The 14,876-nt window shown below is 70.1% G+C and overlaps 9 protein-coding genes across 9 annotated transcripts; 5 read left to right on the forward strand and 4 right to left on the reverse strand.

Annotated features, from left to right (window-relative positions):
• Nucleotides 1-929: 929 nt before the first annotated feature.
• On the forward strand, nt 930-1,205 carry MICPUCDRAFT_9357 (uncharacterized protein; the record flags this gene model as incomplete). The annotated part of the gene is made up of 1 exon (XM_003059646.1): nt 930-1,205. A coding segment is annotated over one exon (276 nt), but the record flags the coding sequence as incomplete, so codon positions are not given.
• A 213-nt stretch (nt 1,206-1,418) lies between these two features.
• MICPUCDRAFT_59262 (uncharacterized protein) lies at nt 1,419-2,225 on the reverse strand (the record flags this gene model as incomplete). The annotated part of the gene is made up of 1 exon (XM_003059941.1): nt 1,419-2,225. The coding sequence occupies one exon, from the start codon at nt 2,223-2,225 to the stop codon at nt 1,419-1,421; it is 807 nt and encodes a 268-aa protein (XP_003059987.1).
• Nucleotides 2,226-2,316: 91 nt separating this feature from the next.
• Nucleotides 2,317-3,057, forward strand: MICPUCDRAFT_59263 (uncharacterized protein; the record flags this gene model as incomplete). Its single annotated transcript, XM_003059647.1, has 1 exon — nt 2,317-3,057. One exon carries the CDS (start codon nt 2,317-2,319, stop codon nt 3,055-3,057), a length of 741 nt encoding a protein of 246 aa, XP_003059693.1.
• Nucleotides 3,058-3,138: 81 nt separating this feature from the next.
• MICPUCDRAFT_40470 (uncharacterized protein) lies at nt 3,139-4,110 on the forward strand (the record flags this gene model as incomplete). Its single annotated transcript, XM_003059648.1, has 1 exon — nt 3,139-4,110. One exon carries the CDS (start codon nt 3,139-3,141, stop codon nt 4,108-4,110), a length of 972 nt encoding a protein of 323 aa, XP_003059694.1.
• Nucleotides 4,111-4,191: 81 nt separating this feature from the next.
• Nucleotides 4,192-6,850, reverse strand: MICPUCDRAFT_59265 (uncharacterized protein; the record flags this gene model as incomplete). The annotated part of the gene is made up of 4 exons (XM_003059942.1): nt 4,192-4,762; nt 4,938-5,170; nt 5,360-5,799; nt 5,971-6,850. The coding sequence occupies 4 exons, from the start codon at nt 6,848-6,850 to the stop codon at nt 4,192-4,194; spliced, it is 2,124 nt and encodes a 707-aa protein (XP_003059988.1).
• Nucleotides 6,851-6,994: 144 nt separating this feature from the next.
• On the reverse strand, nt 6,995-8,205 carry MICPUCDRAFT_40472 (uncharacterized protein; the record flags this gene model as incomplete). The annotated part of the gene is made up of 2 exons (XM_003059943.1): nt 6,995-7,501; nt 7,810-8,205. The coding sequence occupies 2 exons, from the start codon at nt 8,203-8,205 to the stop codon at nt 6,995-6,997; spliced, it is 903 nt and encodes a 300-aa protein (XP_003059989.1).
• A 969-nt stretch (nt 8,206-9,174) lies between these two features.
• Nucleotides 9,175-11,313, forward strand: MICPUCDRAFT_18633 (uncharacterized protein; the record flags this gene model as incomplete). Its single annotated transcript, XM_003059649.1, has 4 exons — nt 9,175-9,885; nt 9,985-10,254; nt 10,339-10,914; nt 11,026-11,313. 4 exons carry the CDS (start codon nt 9,175-9,177, stop codon nt 11,311-11,313), a joined length of 1,845 nt encoding a protein of 614 aa, XP_003059695.1.
• Nucleotides 11,314-11,485: 172 nt separating this feature from the next.
• MICPUCDRAFT_59268 (uncharacterized protein) lies at nt 11,486-12,475 on the reverse strand (the record flags this gene model as incomplete). Its single annotated transcript, XM_003059944.1, has 1 exon — nt 11,486-12,475. The coding sequence occupies one exon, from the start codon at nt 12,473-12,475 to the stop codon at nt 11,486-11,488; it is 990 nt and encodes a 329-aa protein (XP_003059990.1).
• A 183-nt stretch (nt 12,476-12,658) lies between these two features.
• On the forward strand, nt 12,659-14,559 carry MICPUCDRAFT_27483 (uncharacterized protein; the record flags this gene model as incomplete). Its single annotated transcript, XM_003059650.1, has 2 exons — nt 12,659-12,900; nt 13,270-14,559. Coding segments are annotated over exons 1-2 (1,512 nt in total), but the record flags the coding sequence as incomplete, so codon positions are not given.
• Nucleotides 14,560-14,876: the final 317 nt, after the last annotated feature.

Consider the following 14,876-nt stretch of genomic DNA (forward strand, 5'->3'; position numbering starts at 1 on the left):
GCTTTCAAGCCCCGCCATCGACGCCTTTCAACTTCAACTGACGCCTTTGAACTCCACCCCGACGTTCGCTCGTATAGAACGGCCCTGACGAGGACGCGTACCGACGCGCGTTCAGCGCGCCGTCGACGTCGACGCCCGCGCCGACCGCCGCCGCGGACGCGGCGGCGCGTCAACCGGCGCGCCCGCCGCCGGCGGCGACAGCGCCACACCGGTTCGGACTCGCCGTCGGCGCGGGCGTGGAGAAGCGCCGAGCCATAGCGGACGTGTTCGCGTCGGCGGCGAACGGGCCGCGGAACCGGTGGTTCGAACGCTCCGCGCCGCTCGGCGCCGCCGGGGGCGCGGGCGGCGGCGGCGGCGGCGGCGTGAAGCGCAGCGCGCAGCTGACACACGGCGCCGTCCCCGCAGCGAGCGGCGCGGACGGGCCCCCGGCGGCGGCGAGCGGGGACGTCGCGGCGGCGCGTCTCGCCGCCGCCGACGACGCGAAGCCGCCGACGAAGAAACGCAGAACGCTCTCTTCCCGGCTCGCGTCGCGGCCGCCGCAGCCGGACGCGCGCGCGGGCGCGACGACCTCGACCGCGCTCGTCCTCCCCCGCCCGCCGACCGAGCCGTCGACCTTCGTCAGCGATGGCTCCGCCGCGTCCGTCGGGGCGGCGGCGGCGGGCGACGCGCCGCGAGCGTCGGGCGGCTCGGAGCGGAGCGGCAAGAACGCCGCCGCGGACGAGAACGCGAATTTCGGCGCCATCATGCTGCGCGTGAACAAAGCCATCGCGGACAAGTCGGTCGCGAAGCCGCCGCCGCCTCCGCCGCCGCCTTCGGAACCGCGCCGCGCCCCTTCCAACTCGAGTCTTACGCTCACGGACGGCGGGATCGGCCCGCCCGGGACGTACTACCACGCGCGAACGTGCATCGCGAAGGACGACCCGGACGGCGTCGAGGACTCGGACGACGAGGAGGACCTAGACGAGTGGACGCGCGAAGACTTGCGGCAGCTGTCCGACTTCGAGGACATCGACCACCGCGAGAAGCTGTTCATGCACGAGTGGAACGTGTTCGTGCATCGGTTCAAGCCGTACGCGGACCGCGACGTCCCCGCCGCGCTCGCCGCGTTCGCGAAGTACCGCGGCGACGCGTTGCGCGCGGATCCGGCGTTGCGTCGAATGTTCGTGTTGCACCTCGTGAACCAGTGGGATTTTGGCGTCGTCGAGCCGGACGTGATCGACGCGACGCTGAAGATCGTGGACGCGCAAATTTCGGAGGGAAAAGAGAAGACGCGAGATGACGCGGATGGGTCCCCGGGGCCCGGGGGGATGCTCGCGCTCCCGGCGGGCGTCGCCGCGAACTGATCTGATCGTCGGTCGCGCCCGAGCGAGTTTTGTCGTCGAGTGAATGATACTTCCTCGCGCTCACATCATTCATCGTCACGCGGTCCACGCGATCGCGCCTAACGTCTGCTCCGCGTCGTCGACGTCTAACGTCGACAGCGCGCCGCCCTTCCACTTCCGCCGCCTCGCCCATATCGGCGCCGCCTCGCCGTCGGAGTCGGACGACCCCGACCCCGAGCGGCGCGACGGAGGGTCCCCCCGCGTCTCCGTCTCCGTCTCTCTCGTCGAATCGCGATTCGAATCGCGATCGCGCCCCGCCTCTCCGCGCGCGTCGCCGGCGTCGTCGTCCGCGCCGCCGCCGCCGCCGCCCCACCCGAGGAAACGGAACCATCCGCGATTCGTCTCCATCGGCGGCGGCGGCGGCGGCGGCGGCGCGTCGTCGTCGTCGTCGTCGTCGTCGTCGTCGTCGTCGTCGTCGTCCGGACCCGTCTCGACGAGGTCCCCGTTCATTCTCCTCGGCCGCTGACTCGACGCCTCGTCATCGGCGGCGCGGCCGCTCGCGCCGGCGCTCTCGCCGCGCGCGCGCCGGAGCGCCTCCTCCGTCGGCGTCGCGAGCTCGCCCACCGCGGGCGTCGCGCGCCAGCTCGCGCCGCGCGCCACTTTTCCGCCCCCCTCGCGCCGCGACGCGAGCCCGCCCGCGGCGCGCAGCGCTCGCAACGACGCGCCGTCGCACCACACCGCCAACACGATCCTCCCCGGCTGCGCTCGTCGCTTCGCGCGTCCACCCCCCGGCGCGTCGCGCTCGCCCGCGCCGCCCGCGGACTCGTCCCCCTCGGTCACCGTCGGCAGGCTCGAGAACGAGCTCGAGCGGCTGCCGATGCCGCCGCGCTCGCGCGACCGCATCCTCTGCCGGCGCGCGGAGGATAATGAATTTTGTCGGACGGACGCGACCAACCACCTCAAACCGAGCACCGCATTATTTGAACGCGCGGCCATGGCGTCCCCGGCGCCGCCGCCGCCGCGATACGACGCGACCTCTCCCGCGGAGGACGCCGCCGACGCCGCCGACGACGAGTGGCACTTCGTGAACGCGCGCGGGGCGAGGGAGGGCCCGACGTCCGCGACCGCGCTCGCGTCCGCGCTCGGGACGGACGCGGCGCGATGGGAGTCGACGTGGGTGTGGTGCGCGGATCGATGCGCGGAGTGGACGCCCGCGGCGCGCGCGGACGCGCTCTCGGCGCGCATGCGCGCGGCGATCGCGCGCGGCGGTGGCGTCCACTCCGCGGACGAGGAGAAGCCCGCGTCGCCGTACGAGGACGCGTCGCGCGGAGACGAGCGCGCGACGACGACGACGTTCGGATCTGACGCCGACGCCGACGCGGCGGCGGCGGCGGCGGCGGCGGCGGCGGCGGCGACGACGTTCATCTCCCCCCCGCCCGCGCCGTCGTCGAGATCCCCCGCCGCGGCGACGGAGCTCCTCGACGACGCGACGTGGCTGCGCGAGGCGTTGGCGACGTCGCGCGGGGAGACCGCCGTCGCGACCGCGAGAGAGAAGGCGCTCCGAGAGGAGTTGGAGGCGACGCGCGAAGCTCTGCGCGAGGCGCGAGAGGAGGCGGCGTCGCTGCGATTGGTCTTGAAGGGAAAGGTTCTAGGGCGGGTGTTGAGGGACGCGAACGGACGCGGGAGGAGGTCGAGCGGCGCTCGTCGCGGCGGGGTCGGCGTCGGGTATTGTTAGATTTAATGAACACCGGACGTCACGCTCGCTGATCGCTCGCGCAGTCTTCATCACTTCTCGACGCGCGCGCCCGGCGTCGCGATGTCCGCGCGCGACGAGCGCCCCATCGCGCGCGCGCTCCTCCACCACGTCCTCACGCACCCCTCCGCCTCGCTCGGCCGCGAGCTCGGCGCGACGCGGCTGCGCTTGGGGCTCGACCTCCTCGCGGTCGTCTTCGGGAGCCTTCGCGACGCGCTCATGGTGGACTACGCGCCGAAGATGACGCCGCCCGCCGCGGTCGAGCTCCTCGCGTCGCTCCGCCGCGTCCCCGGGTGCGAGCGCAGAGCGCGAATGCTCGACGTGCATCTCGTCGACGGCGTGATCCTCCTCGCGAATTCACGCGCGGTCCTCGAGCGCCTGCGCGCGATGGACGATCCCGAGGCGAGCGAGCCGCTCTTCTTCGACGCGAGCGACGGCGCGAGCGGTCGGAAGCTCGACCGGGCCGCGATGCGCGGAGAGATCGCGCACGCGGCGACCGCGTTCAAGACGCCTAAGGACGACGAGGACGTGCGCGTGTACGACTGGACGGAGGCGATCTTGAAAGCGTCGGGGGGCGGCGGGGGGGGTGGGGACGGGTCGGAGGGGGAGAAGAGAATGGATTCAATTTCAACGTCATCAGACGCGACGCCGCCGTCGCCGACGATGACCGGGCTGCTGCTCGGGTACCCGGTCGTGTACGCGTGGAGTCCCGCGGATGATCTCGACGGCGCCGCGCGTCGGCTGTCGCTGATGGAGTTGACCACGTTCAAGCTCTCCGCGGTCGTGGACGTGGGGACGACCAAGGAGGGCGCGGCGAGCGCGAGTAAGGAGAACGGGGAGAACAACCGTCACGTGATCAGCCAGTACACGGTGCCGGTCGCGGAGACCGACGCGGAGCAGGGCGTCGCGGAGCACGCGATCGCGGTTCGGAAGCATTACAAAGAGCTGATGAATAATTGCGAGAAAAGCGGCGGGGTGTGGTGGGAGTGGAAGATAGACGTCGAGAGACGACCGCTCGGAGGCGTCGCGTTGTGATGACCCGACCAAACGGTGAAATAGAAGAACAGAACGCCGCGCGGGTTTAACTCGACCGCCGCCGACGAAACGAAACGCATGTCAGAAGCTGGACTGATCGCTCGCGTCGAGGATCTCCTGAACCGTTCGCACGCCCGAACCGGCGGACCCGACCGGCCTCGTCCCGCCGCCTTCCATCGCGACGACCGCGCCGACGCCGCTCGTGCCGACGAAGTCGCGGAACGACGTCGACGACGAATCGGCGTCGCGCGACGTCGCCGGCGACGACTCGGGCGTGATCCTCGCGCTCGAGTCGTCCGTCGTCTCTTCCACCGCGACGGAAAGGTCGTCGAACGCCCCCGGCGGCGGCGCACACGTCGGCGTCCTGCCCCCCGTCCCCCGCACGAACCCCATCGCGTCGTCGTCGCGTCTGTACGCGCATCGATCGATCGACGCGGCGGCGACGGGCGAGCCGCCGTCGGCGCGTCGCGTGAAACACTGCACGCACTCCACGTCGTTCCCGCGCGTTCGGTCGAACCAGTCGTGATGCGCTTCGTTCTCGCGGAAGATGACCTCGTCGTACGACGCCGTCGCGTCGTGCACGCACACGCCGCCGCCGCGCGGCGCGCGATTGGACTCGAACAGCGCGTACGTGAAATTCGCCGTCGCGCCTCTATACGAGCGAATGTCGGGGTGGAGTTGAAAGGCGTCAGCTGGCGTTGAAAGGCGCCGAGGACGGGGATTGAAAGCGAGGGACCCTGGGCGGAGAGATGCGACGGCAAAAGTCCTTAAGGATCGGCGTTCACCACGCCAACGCGGTCGTATGGGAACCAGTGTATAGAACGCACCTCACGACGGAGACGCCCCCGCCGCCGCACGTCAGCGCCTTCCTGCGTCCGTCCGGGTACCGCATCACCTCGTTGTCCTCGAACCGCGTGACGGACGTCACCGCGGTCGTCTTCGCGCCGCCGACGAAGAGACCGCCGCCGCCGTCGAAGTAATCGTCGTGCACGGAGTTGCCGCGGAACGTCCCGCCCGCGACGGTCACGTTCGCGCCCGCGTCCGCGTACACGCCGCCGCCCTCGTTCCATACGAGCGAACGTCGGGGTGGAGTTGAAAGGCGTCAGGTGGAGTTGAAAGGCGCCGAGGTGTGTCGGGTATTGAAAGCGAGGGACCCTGGGCGGAGAGAAACACACGCCGGCAAAAGTCCTTAAGGATCGGCGTTCACCACGCCGACGCGGTCGTATGGGAACCAGTGTACAGAACGCACCTCCTTCTCCGCGACGTTCCCCTCGAAGACGCAGTCGACGAAACTCGCGGTCCCGCCGGACACGTACACGCCGCCGCCCTCGCCGAGGTTTGAGAGGTAATCGCTCGACGACGACGACGCGCCACCGTCGCCCGCCGCGCCGCCCCACGCTTCGTTGGACACGAACGCGCAGTCGCGGAAGGACGCGCGAGCGTTCGCGCTCATCACCGCGACGGCGCCGCCGCGGCCGTTCCACGCGCGACGTCCCGCGGCGGCGTCCCCGGGTCCGCCGTACGCGACGCTGTCGCGGACGACCACGCGCGTCATCCGCAGCGACGCGGTGTGGGAAGAAGCCCCGAGCGGCGGGTCCGACGCGTCGTACGCCTGCGACCAGACGCCGTCGTCGTCGTCGTCGGCGGCGGCGGCGTCGTCGTCGTCGGCGTCGTCGTCTGAGGGCCGTTCTTACAAGCGAATGTCGGGTTGGAGTTCAAAGGCGTCAGTTGGAGTTGAAAGGCGCCGAGGGCGGGGATTGAAAGGGAGGGGTGGGCGGAGAGATGCGCCGGGCAAAGTCCTTAAGGATCGGCGTTCACCACGCGAACGCGGTCGTATGGGGACCAGTGTATAGAACGCACCCGCGGCGTCGATCGTCCGTCCGCCGCACGCGTCCTCCTCGCGCGGGCTCGACGCCCGCCCGCGAACGACGACCGCCCCCCCGCGCCCGTCGCGCGCGTTGCACGCGTTCCGCAGCTCCAGATCGATCAGCGTCAGCGCGCCTCCCGCGCGGACGTCGAACAGCGGCGCGCCGCCGCCCGAGCACGTCGCGCAGTGCTGCCGACACGTTTCCCTATCGAGCCGCGTCACGACGCCGCCGCCGTCGACGACGCACCGCGACGACGCGGCGTCGACGTCGGCGTCGGCGTCGCCGCCGCGCCCCGCGCACGCGCCGCGGATCGTCAGCGGACGCGAGACGGTGATCGGGAAGCCGCACCGCTCGAACGTGCCGGGGGCGACGAGGTCGCGATACAGCGTCACGTGCGCGACGCCGGAGCGGACCGCGCCGACGAGCTGCGCGCACGTCGCGACGAAGCACGACCCTCTGGTCGCGTCCGAGGTGGCGACGCACGTGAACGACGCGCCGGGGAGGGCGGACGCGGACGGGAGCGACGACGACGACGACGGCGGCGGCGGCGACGGCGACGCGGTCGCGGCGACGAGCTCGCGCGTCGCGTCGGGGCCGCCCATGGCGAGGACTCCTTCCGCCTCCCTCTCGCGCGCGTCGTCGTCGCGTCGCGTCGTCTCCTTCGGCGCGGCGGTCGACGACCCCGCGCGCGCGAGCGGCGCGGCGGACGCGAGGAGCGCGACGAGCGCGAGGACGCGCGCGAGACGCATGCCGAGCGCGAGGCGGCGAGGCGGCTCGCGAGGCTGGCGCGCGCGGTCGAAGTGCGTCGACGCTCGCGCGCGGCGTTCGGTTCGTCGTTCCATCGTTCGCACCCTTCGCGCGCGCGGATTCATTATCGCGACGACGAGGCGAGGCGCGCGCGATCGATCGATCGAACCGCGCGAGAAGGCGAGCGGGCGCGCGGGGTCGGTCGCGGTCGCGTCGTTTGGTTCTCAGTGATATCAAACTTTTTTACAGCAGAGTGCGTCGGGCGCGCGTCACGCCTCGTCGTCGTCCTCCTCGTTCGGCTCCTGCCCCAACCACCCGGCGACGATCGGCGTCAGCGCCACCGTGGGCGGGAACCTCACCGGCGACAGCGCCTTGTGCGCGGCGTACGCGAGCGCGAACGTCCCGAACTGAGGGCCGTTCCGCGCGAAGGAAGCGACGAACGTCGGGGCGGAGTCGAGAGGCGTCAGAAGCAGAGTCGAAAGAGGCGTCGCGGCGCGTCGGGAATGAAAGCGAGCGGTGGGCGGAGAGTGACGACCGGACCGCCGGGAAGAAAAGTCCGTCCTCAAGGAATAATGAAGTTCACAACGCCGACGCGGTCGTACGGGGACCAGTGTGAAGACACTCGAACGCGCCTGCGTTGACGTGGTGGTGACGTGCAGCCCCACGCGGTCGAGCAACGCCGCCACGTCCACGCCCGCGCCGACGAGGGCGTAGCACACGGATATCGAGACGATCGACAGCGAGATGGACGTGACGAGGTACGCGCTGCCGTATCTCTGCGTGCGGGGGCGGGAGGGGGGGGTGCGACGGACGACGGGCGGACGGGGAGGACGGGGGCTCGGTCGTGAGTCGTGAGTCCGTCGCGGTCGCGGTCGCGGTCGCGGTCGCCTTGGCCAAAAAAAAAACGAGGGACTCCCTTCGGGGGTAGGGTCGCGACGTCGCGGGGGGCTCGGCGTCCCGCCGACCGCGCGCGGCGCGACCGACGACGCGCGTCGCCGCCGTCGCGCGCCGCCGCGGACGCGCGAGAAGCGCGCGCGAACGCGACGCGAACGCGGATCGAATCGTGCGCCGTCGGCGCGCGCACCTTGAGGAGCTTCTTCGCGGAGTCCATCTTGTTCCCTCCTCCTCCCACCGCGCCGTCCTCAGCCTTCGACGAGAACACCTTCCACAGCCCCGCCTCCAGCCCCCACTTCTTCGCCACCTCCTCCGCCTCCTTGTTCGCCGCGCTCGAGCTCGCCGCGGCGCGCTTCTTGACCTCGTTCAGGTCCTCGCCGTCCGTCGTCGTCGCGCGGATATCCGCGGGGAGGCGCGTCCGCCCCGCGCGCGCGCCGCCGACGCGCTTTTGCTTCCACCCGCACCCGACGCTGATGCCGTCCGCGATGCGCGAGCGCGGGCCGAGCCGTCGGAGCCCGTCGCGCGAGGGCGAAGTCGCCCTCGCGGTGGGTCGCACGACGCCGACGCGCGATACGAACGTGGCCATCGCCGTGGAGAGGCGGCCCCGCGCGCGGACGCGGTGCGGCGCGTCTCGGACGGCGAATGAATGTAATGGGGTGGATTCGTTCCCTTTCTCGCATCGCAGCACGCGCCGCGAACGCGAGGAGCGAATGAACAAACGCTCTCGGGATTCGTCCGAGTGGGGACGGCAACGCGGACTTTTCACCCTAGCTAGAAACGGTTTGAATCTTTCATAGCGTTGACCGCGACGACGGTCGATCGACCGATAAATTGGCGCCGCGTTTCTCGGATGTCAAAAAAAGCAAAAAGCGCTCTCGAATATCGAAAACCCGCCCCGCCGATTAAAATTGCCACCGGAGGCGCACTCGCTCGCGCGCGATACGAACGTCGCACGCGTCGCACGCGTCGCAGGACTCGCGCATCGTCGACTGGAGCGTCGGATCGAGACGCGCGCCGTCCGCGGAGGATCCAAAGCGGGAACGTCGCGTCGGCGTCTCTCGGCATTTGGACGTCGAGACCCGGCGCGTGCCAGTGCGTGAAGAGGGAAAGGGCGAGGGTTAAAATGACGTCCGCCCTCGGGGCCGCGCGATGCGGCGCGGAGGCGTCCGCGCGCGCGCGCGCGAACGCGGCGAGCGTGCGATGGCGACGCGCGCCGGTTTCGACGAAACCCGCGGCGACGCCGCGCCGCGCCGGCGGCGTCGCGACGCGCGCGCGCGTCGACGCCGACGCGCCGAACGCGCCGCCCCGCGCCGCTAACCGTCGCGCCGCGCGATTCCACGGCGGCGCGAGATTCCAACGCGTCGCGCGTCACCGCGCGTCCGCGACGCCTTCAGACTCCGCGGGCGCGATCGACGAGCAGGCCGCGGACGTGGACGGCGACGACGCTGCGCCGGGACTCGTGTTCGACGCGCCGGACCTGAAGCGCGCGGTCGACGCGGACGCCGCGCGGAAGAAGGACGCGAAGCTCGTGAACGACGAGACGCTCGAAAGAGCGATGGCCATCGCGGAAGAGCTCGACGGCGACGACGACGGCGACGTCGAAGACGACGGCGCGTACGAGCTCGACGGCGACGCCGACGGCGACGACGAGGCGTACGAAGACGACGACGACGCGTTAGACGTGGAGGCGACCGCGGACGACGCCGCCGCCGCCGCCGCCGCCGCGATCGACGACGACGACGACGAGGTCGCCGCCGCCGCCGCCGCCGCGGAGGAAGAAGAAGACGAAGGAAACGAAGACGACGACGAGGGCATCGCGCTCCTGCGCGAACTCTTCGAGTTCGGCGACGTCGCCGTGAACGAGTGGACGCACCTCGGCGAGGACGAGGACGTGGAAGTCTCCGGGATCGCGGACGACTCGCGGGTGGTCCTCCCGGGCGACGTCTTCGTCTGCGTCCCGGGCGCCACCTTCGACGGGCACGACTTCGCGCTCGACGCCGTCGCCGCCGGCGCCGTCGCCGTCGTGTGCGAAGGCGAGATCGAAGGGTTGACGGATGAGATCCCGCAGGTGGTCGTGTCGTCGTGCGCGAAGGCGCTCGGGAAGATCGCCGCCGCGTTTTACGGCTCGCCCAGCCAGCAGCTCACGACGGTGGGCGTCACCGGCACCAACGGCAAGACGACGACGACGCACCTGATCCAAGCCATCCTCGCCGCGAACGACGTCTCGTGCGGCGTCGTCGGGACCGTCGGGTACGAGATCGGGGACGTGAAGCTGACCCCGCACGGCGGCGTGTGGGAGTCGGACGAGCGGGATCCCACCGCGGACCGCGCGTGCACCGCGCCCGGGTGGTTGGCGCCGTACAAGGGCAAGTACGAGGTGCCGAACACGACCCCGGACGCGCTTCAGACGCAGCAGATACTCGCGGGGATGATCGACGCCGGCGCGGGCGCGTGCGCGATGGAGGTGTCGTCGCACGCGCTCGAGCTCGGGAGGGTGGACGAGTGCGATTTCGACGTCGCCGTGTTCACGAACCTGTCGCGGGACCACCTGGACTTCCACGGGAGCATGGAGAAGTACCGCGAGGCGAAGGCGAAGCTGTTCCACAAGCTCACGGACCCGGCGCGGCAGCGCGCGGTCATCAACATCGACGACCCGTACGACCCGAGGGACGATATGTACGACGTATACTCCTCGAAAGAAGCGCGCGTCAACGCGAAGAAGGATCGGGATACCTTCGACAACGCGGCGTACTTCATCGAAGCCGCGGGCGGCGGCGACCGCGTCCCCATCATCACGTACGCGACGCAGCCCTCCAAGGAAGGGCAAGCGGACGTGTTCGTCTCCGACGTGAAGCTCGCGCTGTTCGAGACGACGCTGACGATCCAGACCCCGGTCGGGGAGTTCGAGGCGGTCTGCGGCGTCGTCGGGAAGATCAACGTGACGAACATCGCCGCGGCGGTGGCGGTGGGCGTCGCGTTGGAAATTCCCCTCGACGTCATCGCCGCGGGCGTGGAGGAGATGACCCCGGTGCCGGGGAGGATGGAGCTCATCGACGAGGGACAGCCGTTCTCTGTGATCGTGGACTACGCGCACACGCCGGACGCGCTGAAGCGAGCGATCACGAGCCTACGCGCGGCCAACGTCCGAAACGTCATCACCGTCTTTGGATGCGGCGGCGACCGCGACGCGTCGAAGCGGAAGGAGATGGGGGAGATCGCGGACACGTACTCGGACATCGTTTTCGTGACGAACGATAACCCGCGGACGGAGGATCCGTACAAGATCCTGGACGACGTCGTCGCCGGGTTTCGGGATCGCATCTACAACCTCGAGGCGATCAAAGAGGAGGCGATGTTTCCGTTCCTCAAGGATATGTATTTGATTCACCCGAACGCGCGGCACGAGACGATGCAGCTTCAGAACATGTGCCGGCGGTACGTGATCGTGGACCGGTGGTACGCGATCAGAGGCGCGATCGCGATGGCGGGCGAGGACGACGCGGTTTTGATCTGCGGGAAAGGCCACGAGGATTACATCGTCGTCGGGGGGAACAAGCACTGGTTCGACGACCGCGTCGAGGCGAGGGACGCGTTGCGGAAAGTCGTCGCGGTGCAAGAGGCGGGGGTGGACACGCAGAATTTGCCGTGGGGTCGGCCGGGGAGCGTCGGGAACGGGAACGTGTTAGACGCGTGAGATGGAGGACAGGACGACGCGCGGTCGCGTCGCGCCGTCCGCGCGCGGGTATTCTTGTATGTGTCATTCGACGTTGTATCCTTATCACGAGGCGCTCGCTGACGCTTTCGCTCTCGTCGCCGTCGTCGTCTCGTCGTCGTCTCGTCTCTCGTTCCCCCCAATCACCCGTCCCTCACGCGTCGAACGCGGCCGCGATCTCGTCCTGCATCCTCCAGAACCGATCCTTCGCGTCCGCGAGCCGCCGACGCTTCGCGAGCGCGCGCGTGCGGACGTCGGCGCACGCGCGTTCGATGGCGCCGCCGTCGCGTTCCAACGCGGCGAGAAACGCGTCCAGCCCGCTCGACGCGACCTCTCTCGCCGCGTCGGCGCCTCGCGAGAGCGCGTCCTTCGCGTCGCGCGCCGCGCGCGCGAGAACGTCGCGGTCGCGCTCCGTCGTCGCGGCGATCCCGTCGCGATCGTCCGGGACGACGACCGCGGGCGCGGGCGCGGGCGCGGGCGGCGGCGGCGGCGGCGGCGGCGCTTCGCGCGGCGGCGACGACGACGGCGAGAGGCTCTGGAAGTACGGCGACCGCGACCCGGGGTTCGGGTCGACCTCCGTCGCCGTCGCGTCGTCGTCTTCGACGGGCGAGTCCTCGCGGTTCACGGGCGGCGACGCCGCGGCGCCGTCGGGTTCTTCGCAGGACGGGTACCGAAAGCGCGCGCGCGGCGGCGGCGGCGGCGGCGGCGGCGGTCGCGTCGTCGTCGTCGTCGTCGTCGTCGTCGCGAGCGCGTCCTCCCCTCGCGTCGCCTCCTCCGGCGCCGCGTCGCGCGTCGCGGGCTCCGCCGGGGTCAGATCCAGCGCGATCTCGTACGCGAGCGACATCGGCGGCGACGGCGGCGACGGCGGCGCGCGCGCGTCCGCTCGCGCGTCCTCGCGCGAGGGCGGGGACGCCCGCGCGCGCGCCGCCGCGGGGGTCGGGTCCGCGGTCGCGGCCGCGGCCGCGCGCGCGCTGTCGTCCGCGCGCGGCTCGATCCGCGCGACGGGCGCGTCGTCCTGCGTGCACGGCGGCGCGAACTCGAAGTCGCTGATGTCCATGGCTCCGCCGCGTTGAAGGGCGTCGTCCTGTCGTCGCCTCGCGAGGCTTTGAACCGGGGACTTGCTTGGGGACGGCCGGCAGGTCATCGGAGGACGATCTTGGCTGCGTCGGTACTCTGTGTAGTACGTGTACGCGTTCGTATGTAAACTTAGTCAGAAAAAATCACCCCCGCCGCTCTCGAGCCGCGAGCCGCGACCCTCGACGAACGATAAAACCAGGCCAAGATCGGGGCGACCCCTCGCGCGCGGCCCACTGACGCGGTCACGGAGTCGGATCGCGGTCGCCGATCATGGCGCACCGACTCGCATCCCTCGGCGGCGTCGCTCGCAGAGCGATCAATCGCGCGAGCGCGCAGGCGTTCGCGCGGCCGTACGCGTCGTCGAGCGCGCACGGCCAGGGCGCCGTCGCGGTCGATTCCGCGTTCCAAAACGACGACGCCTTCCTGAAGTGGACCACCCCGGAGCCGCAGGCGTTCACGCACGCGGGCATCCTCGCGTCTCCCGCGACCAAGGTGCGCGTCGGCGCGCGTCGCGACCTTTTCCTCGGGGTTATCGCGCTCCCGGCCGCGCGATCGCGCGATCGCGCGACCGAGGGTTTCTCCTCCGCGGGCTGGCTTTTTTTCGCGCGCGCGCGCGTCCGTCCGTCCGTCCGTCGCGCGTGGTGTCCGCGATCGCGCGCGCCTCGCGCGCGCGGCCGTCCCCCCGCCCGCGCGCTCGACGCCGCCGGACCCTTCGACGCGCGTTCCGTTCCACCCCTCGACGGCGTCGATCCCCCCCTCGCGCGCCTCGCGCGCCCCCGCGAACGCGCGCTCGCCGGATCGATCGGTCGCCCACCCCGTCCGTCCGTCCAACGATCCATCCTTCCATCCCTCCGTTCCCAGGTCACGACGCTCGCGAACGGCATGCGCGTCGCGACGGAGGAGACCCCGTTCGCGGAGACCGCGACCGTCGGCGTGTGGATCGACGCCGGGTCGCGGTACGAGACCGCGGCCAACAACGGCACCGCGCACTTCCTCGAGCACATGGCGTTTAAGGGCACGGCGAAGCGCACAACCGCGGGGCTGGAGGAGGAGGTTGAAAACCTCGGCGCGCATCTCAACGCGTACACGTCGCGGGAACAGACGACGTACTACGCCAAGGTGTTCAAGAAGGACGTGCCCAACGCGGTGGATATATTGTCCGACATTCTGCAGAACTCGAGCCTCGAGCAGAGGCACATCGAGCGCGAGCGAGGCGTGATCTTGCGCGAAATGGAGGAAGTGGAGAAGGAGGTGGAGGAGGTTTTATTCGACCACCTCCACGCGACGGCGTTTCAGCAAACGGGCTTGGGGCGGACGATCCTCGGCAGCGCGGATAACGTCCGGAACATCACGAAGGAGAACCTCAGCACGTACATCAAGCAGCACTACACCGCGCCGAGGATGGTTCTCGTCGGCACGGGCGCGGTGGATCACGACGCGTTGGTGAAGCTCGCCGAGGGCGCCTTTTCCAATCTTCCGAGCGGCGATTTGGGCGAGAGCGTTCGTAAGCTCGTGAGCGGCGACCCCGCGCACTTCACCGGGTCCGACGTCCGGATCCGCGACGACGACATGCCGAACACGAGCTTCTGCGTCGCGTTCAAGGGCGCGTCGTGGACGTCCCCGGACGCGGTGCCGCTCATGGTGATGCAGGCGATGCTCGGCTCGTGGGATAAGGCAGCCGCGGGCGCGGGGCACGCCGGGTCGGACCTCGCGCAGGACATGCACAGCAACAACCTCGCGAACAGCTACATGGCGTTCAACACGAACTACGCGGACACCGGGCTGTTCGGCGTGCACGTGAACACGGACGTGCGCGAGGACCTCGACGACGTCGCGTTCGTCGTGATGAACTCGCTCCGGAATTTAATCTATGACCCGAAGATCGAGGACGTCACGCGCGCGAAGCAAGCGCTGAAGTCTTCGCTCCTTCTTCACGGGGAGTCGTCCACGAGCGCGGCCGCGGAGGAGATCGGACGGCAGCTCCTGACGTACGGGCGAAGGATCCCGCGAGCGGAGCTCTTCGCGCGCATCGACGCCGTGACCGTGGACACGGTTAAGGCGACGGCGTGGAAGTATATTCGCGACGAGTGCCCGGCCATCGCCGCGATCGGCCCGACGCAGTTCCTTCCGGATTACAACTGGTTCCGATCGAGCACGTACGATAACTTCTACTGATCAACTGACGGGAGGCGTCGCGTGAGGGACACAGTCAGTAGGCGTTCTTTGTAAGTAAGCTTGTTTTCACGTTATTCGATCTCGTTCGGTTCTCGCGCGCGCGCGAGCGACGAGCTGAACAGTGGTGACCCTTCGACTTCGAACGTCTTTTCTCTCGTTCAGTTCCTGTCCGTCCCGTTTACGCGCGAACGTTCGAACGACGCGAACCGACCACGTCGCACTTCCCCGCGCGCGTCGCACGTCGCGCCGCGCCTTTGAACGTTCGCGCTCGAACGCCGCGTCGCTCGCGTCCT

This window comes from Micromonas pusilla (assembly GCF_000151265.4).
Source record: "Micromonas pusilla CCMP1545 genomic scaffold MICPUCscaffold_7, whole genome shotgun sequence".
In the NCBI taxonomy this organism is placed as follows: Eukaryota; Viridiplantae; Chlorophyta; class Mamiellophyceae; order Mamiellales; family Mamiellaceae; genus Micromonas; species Micromonas pusilla.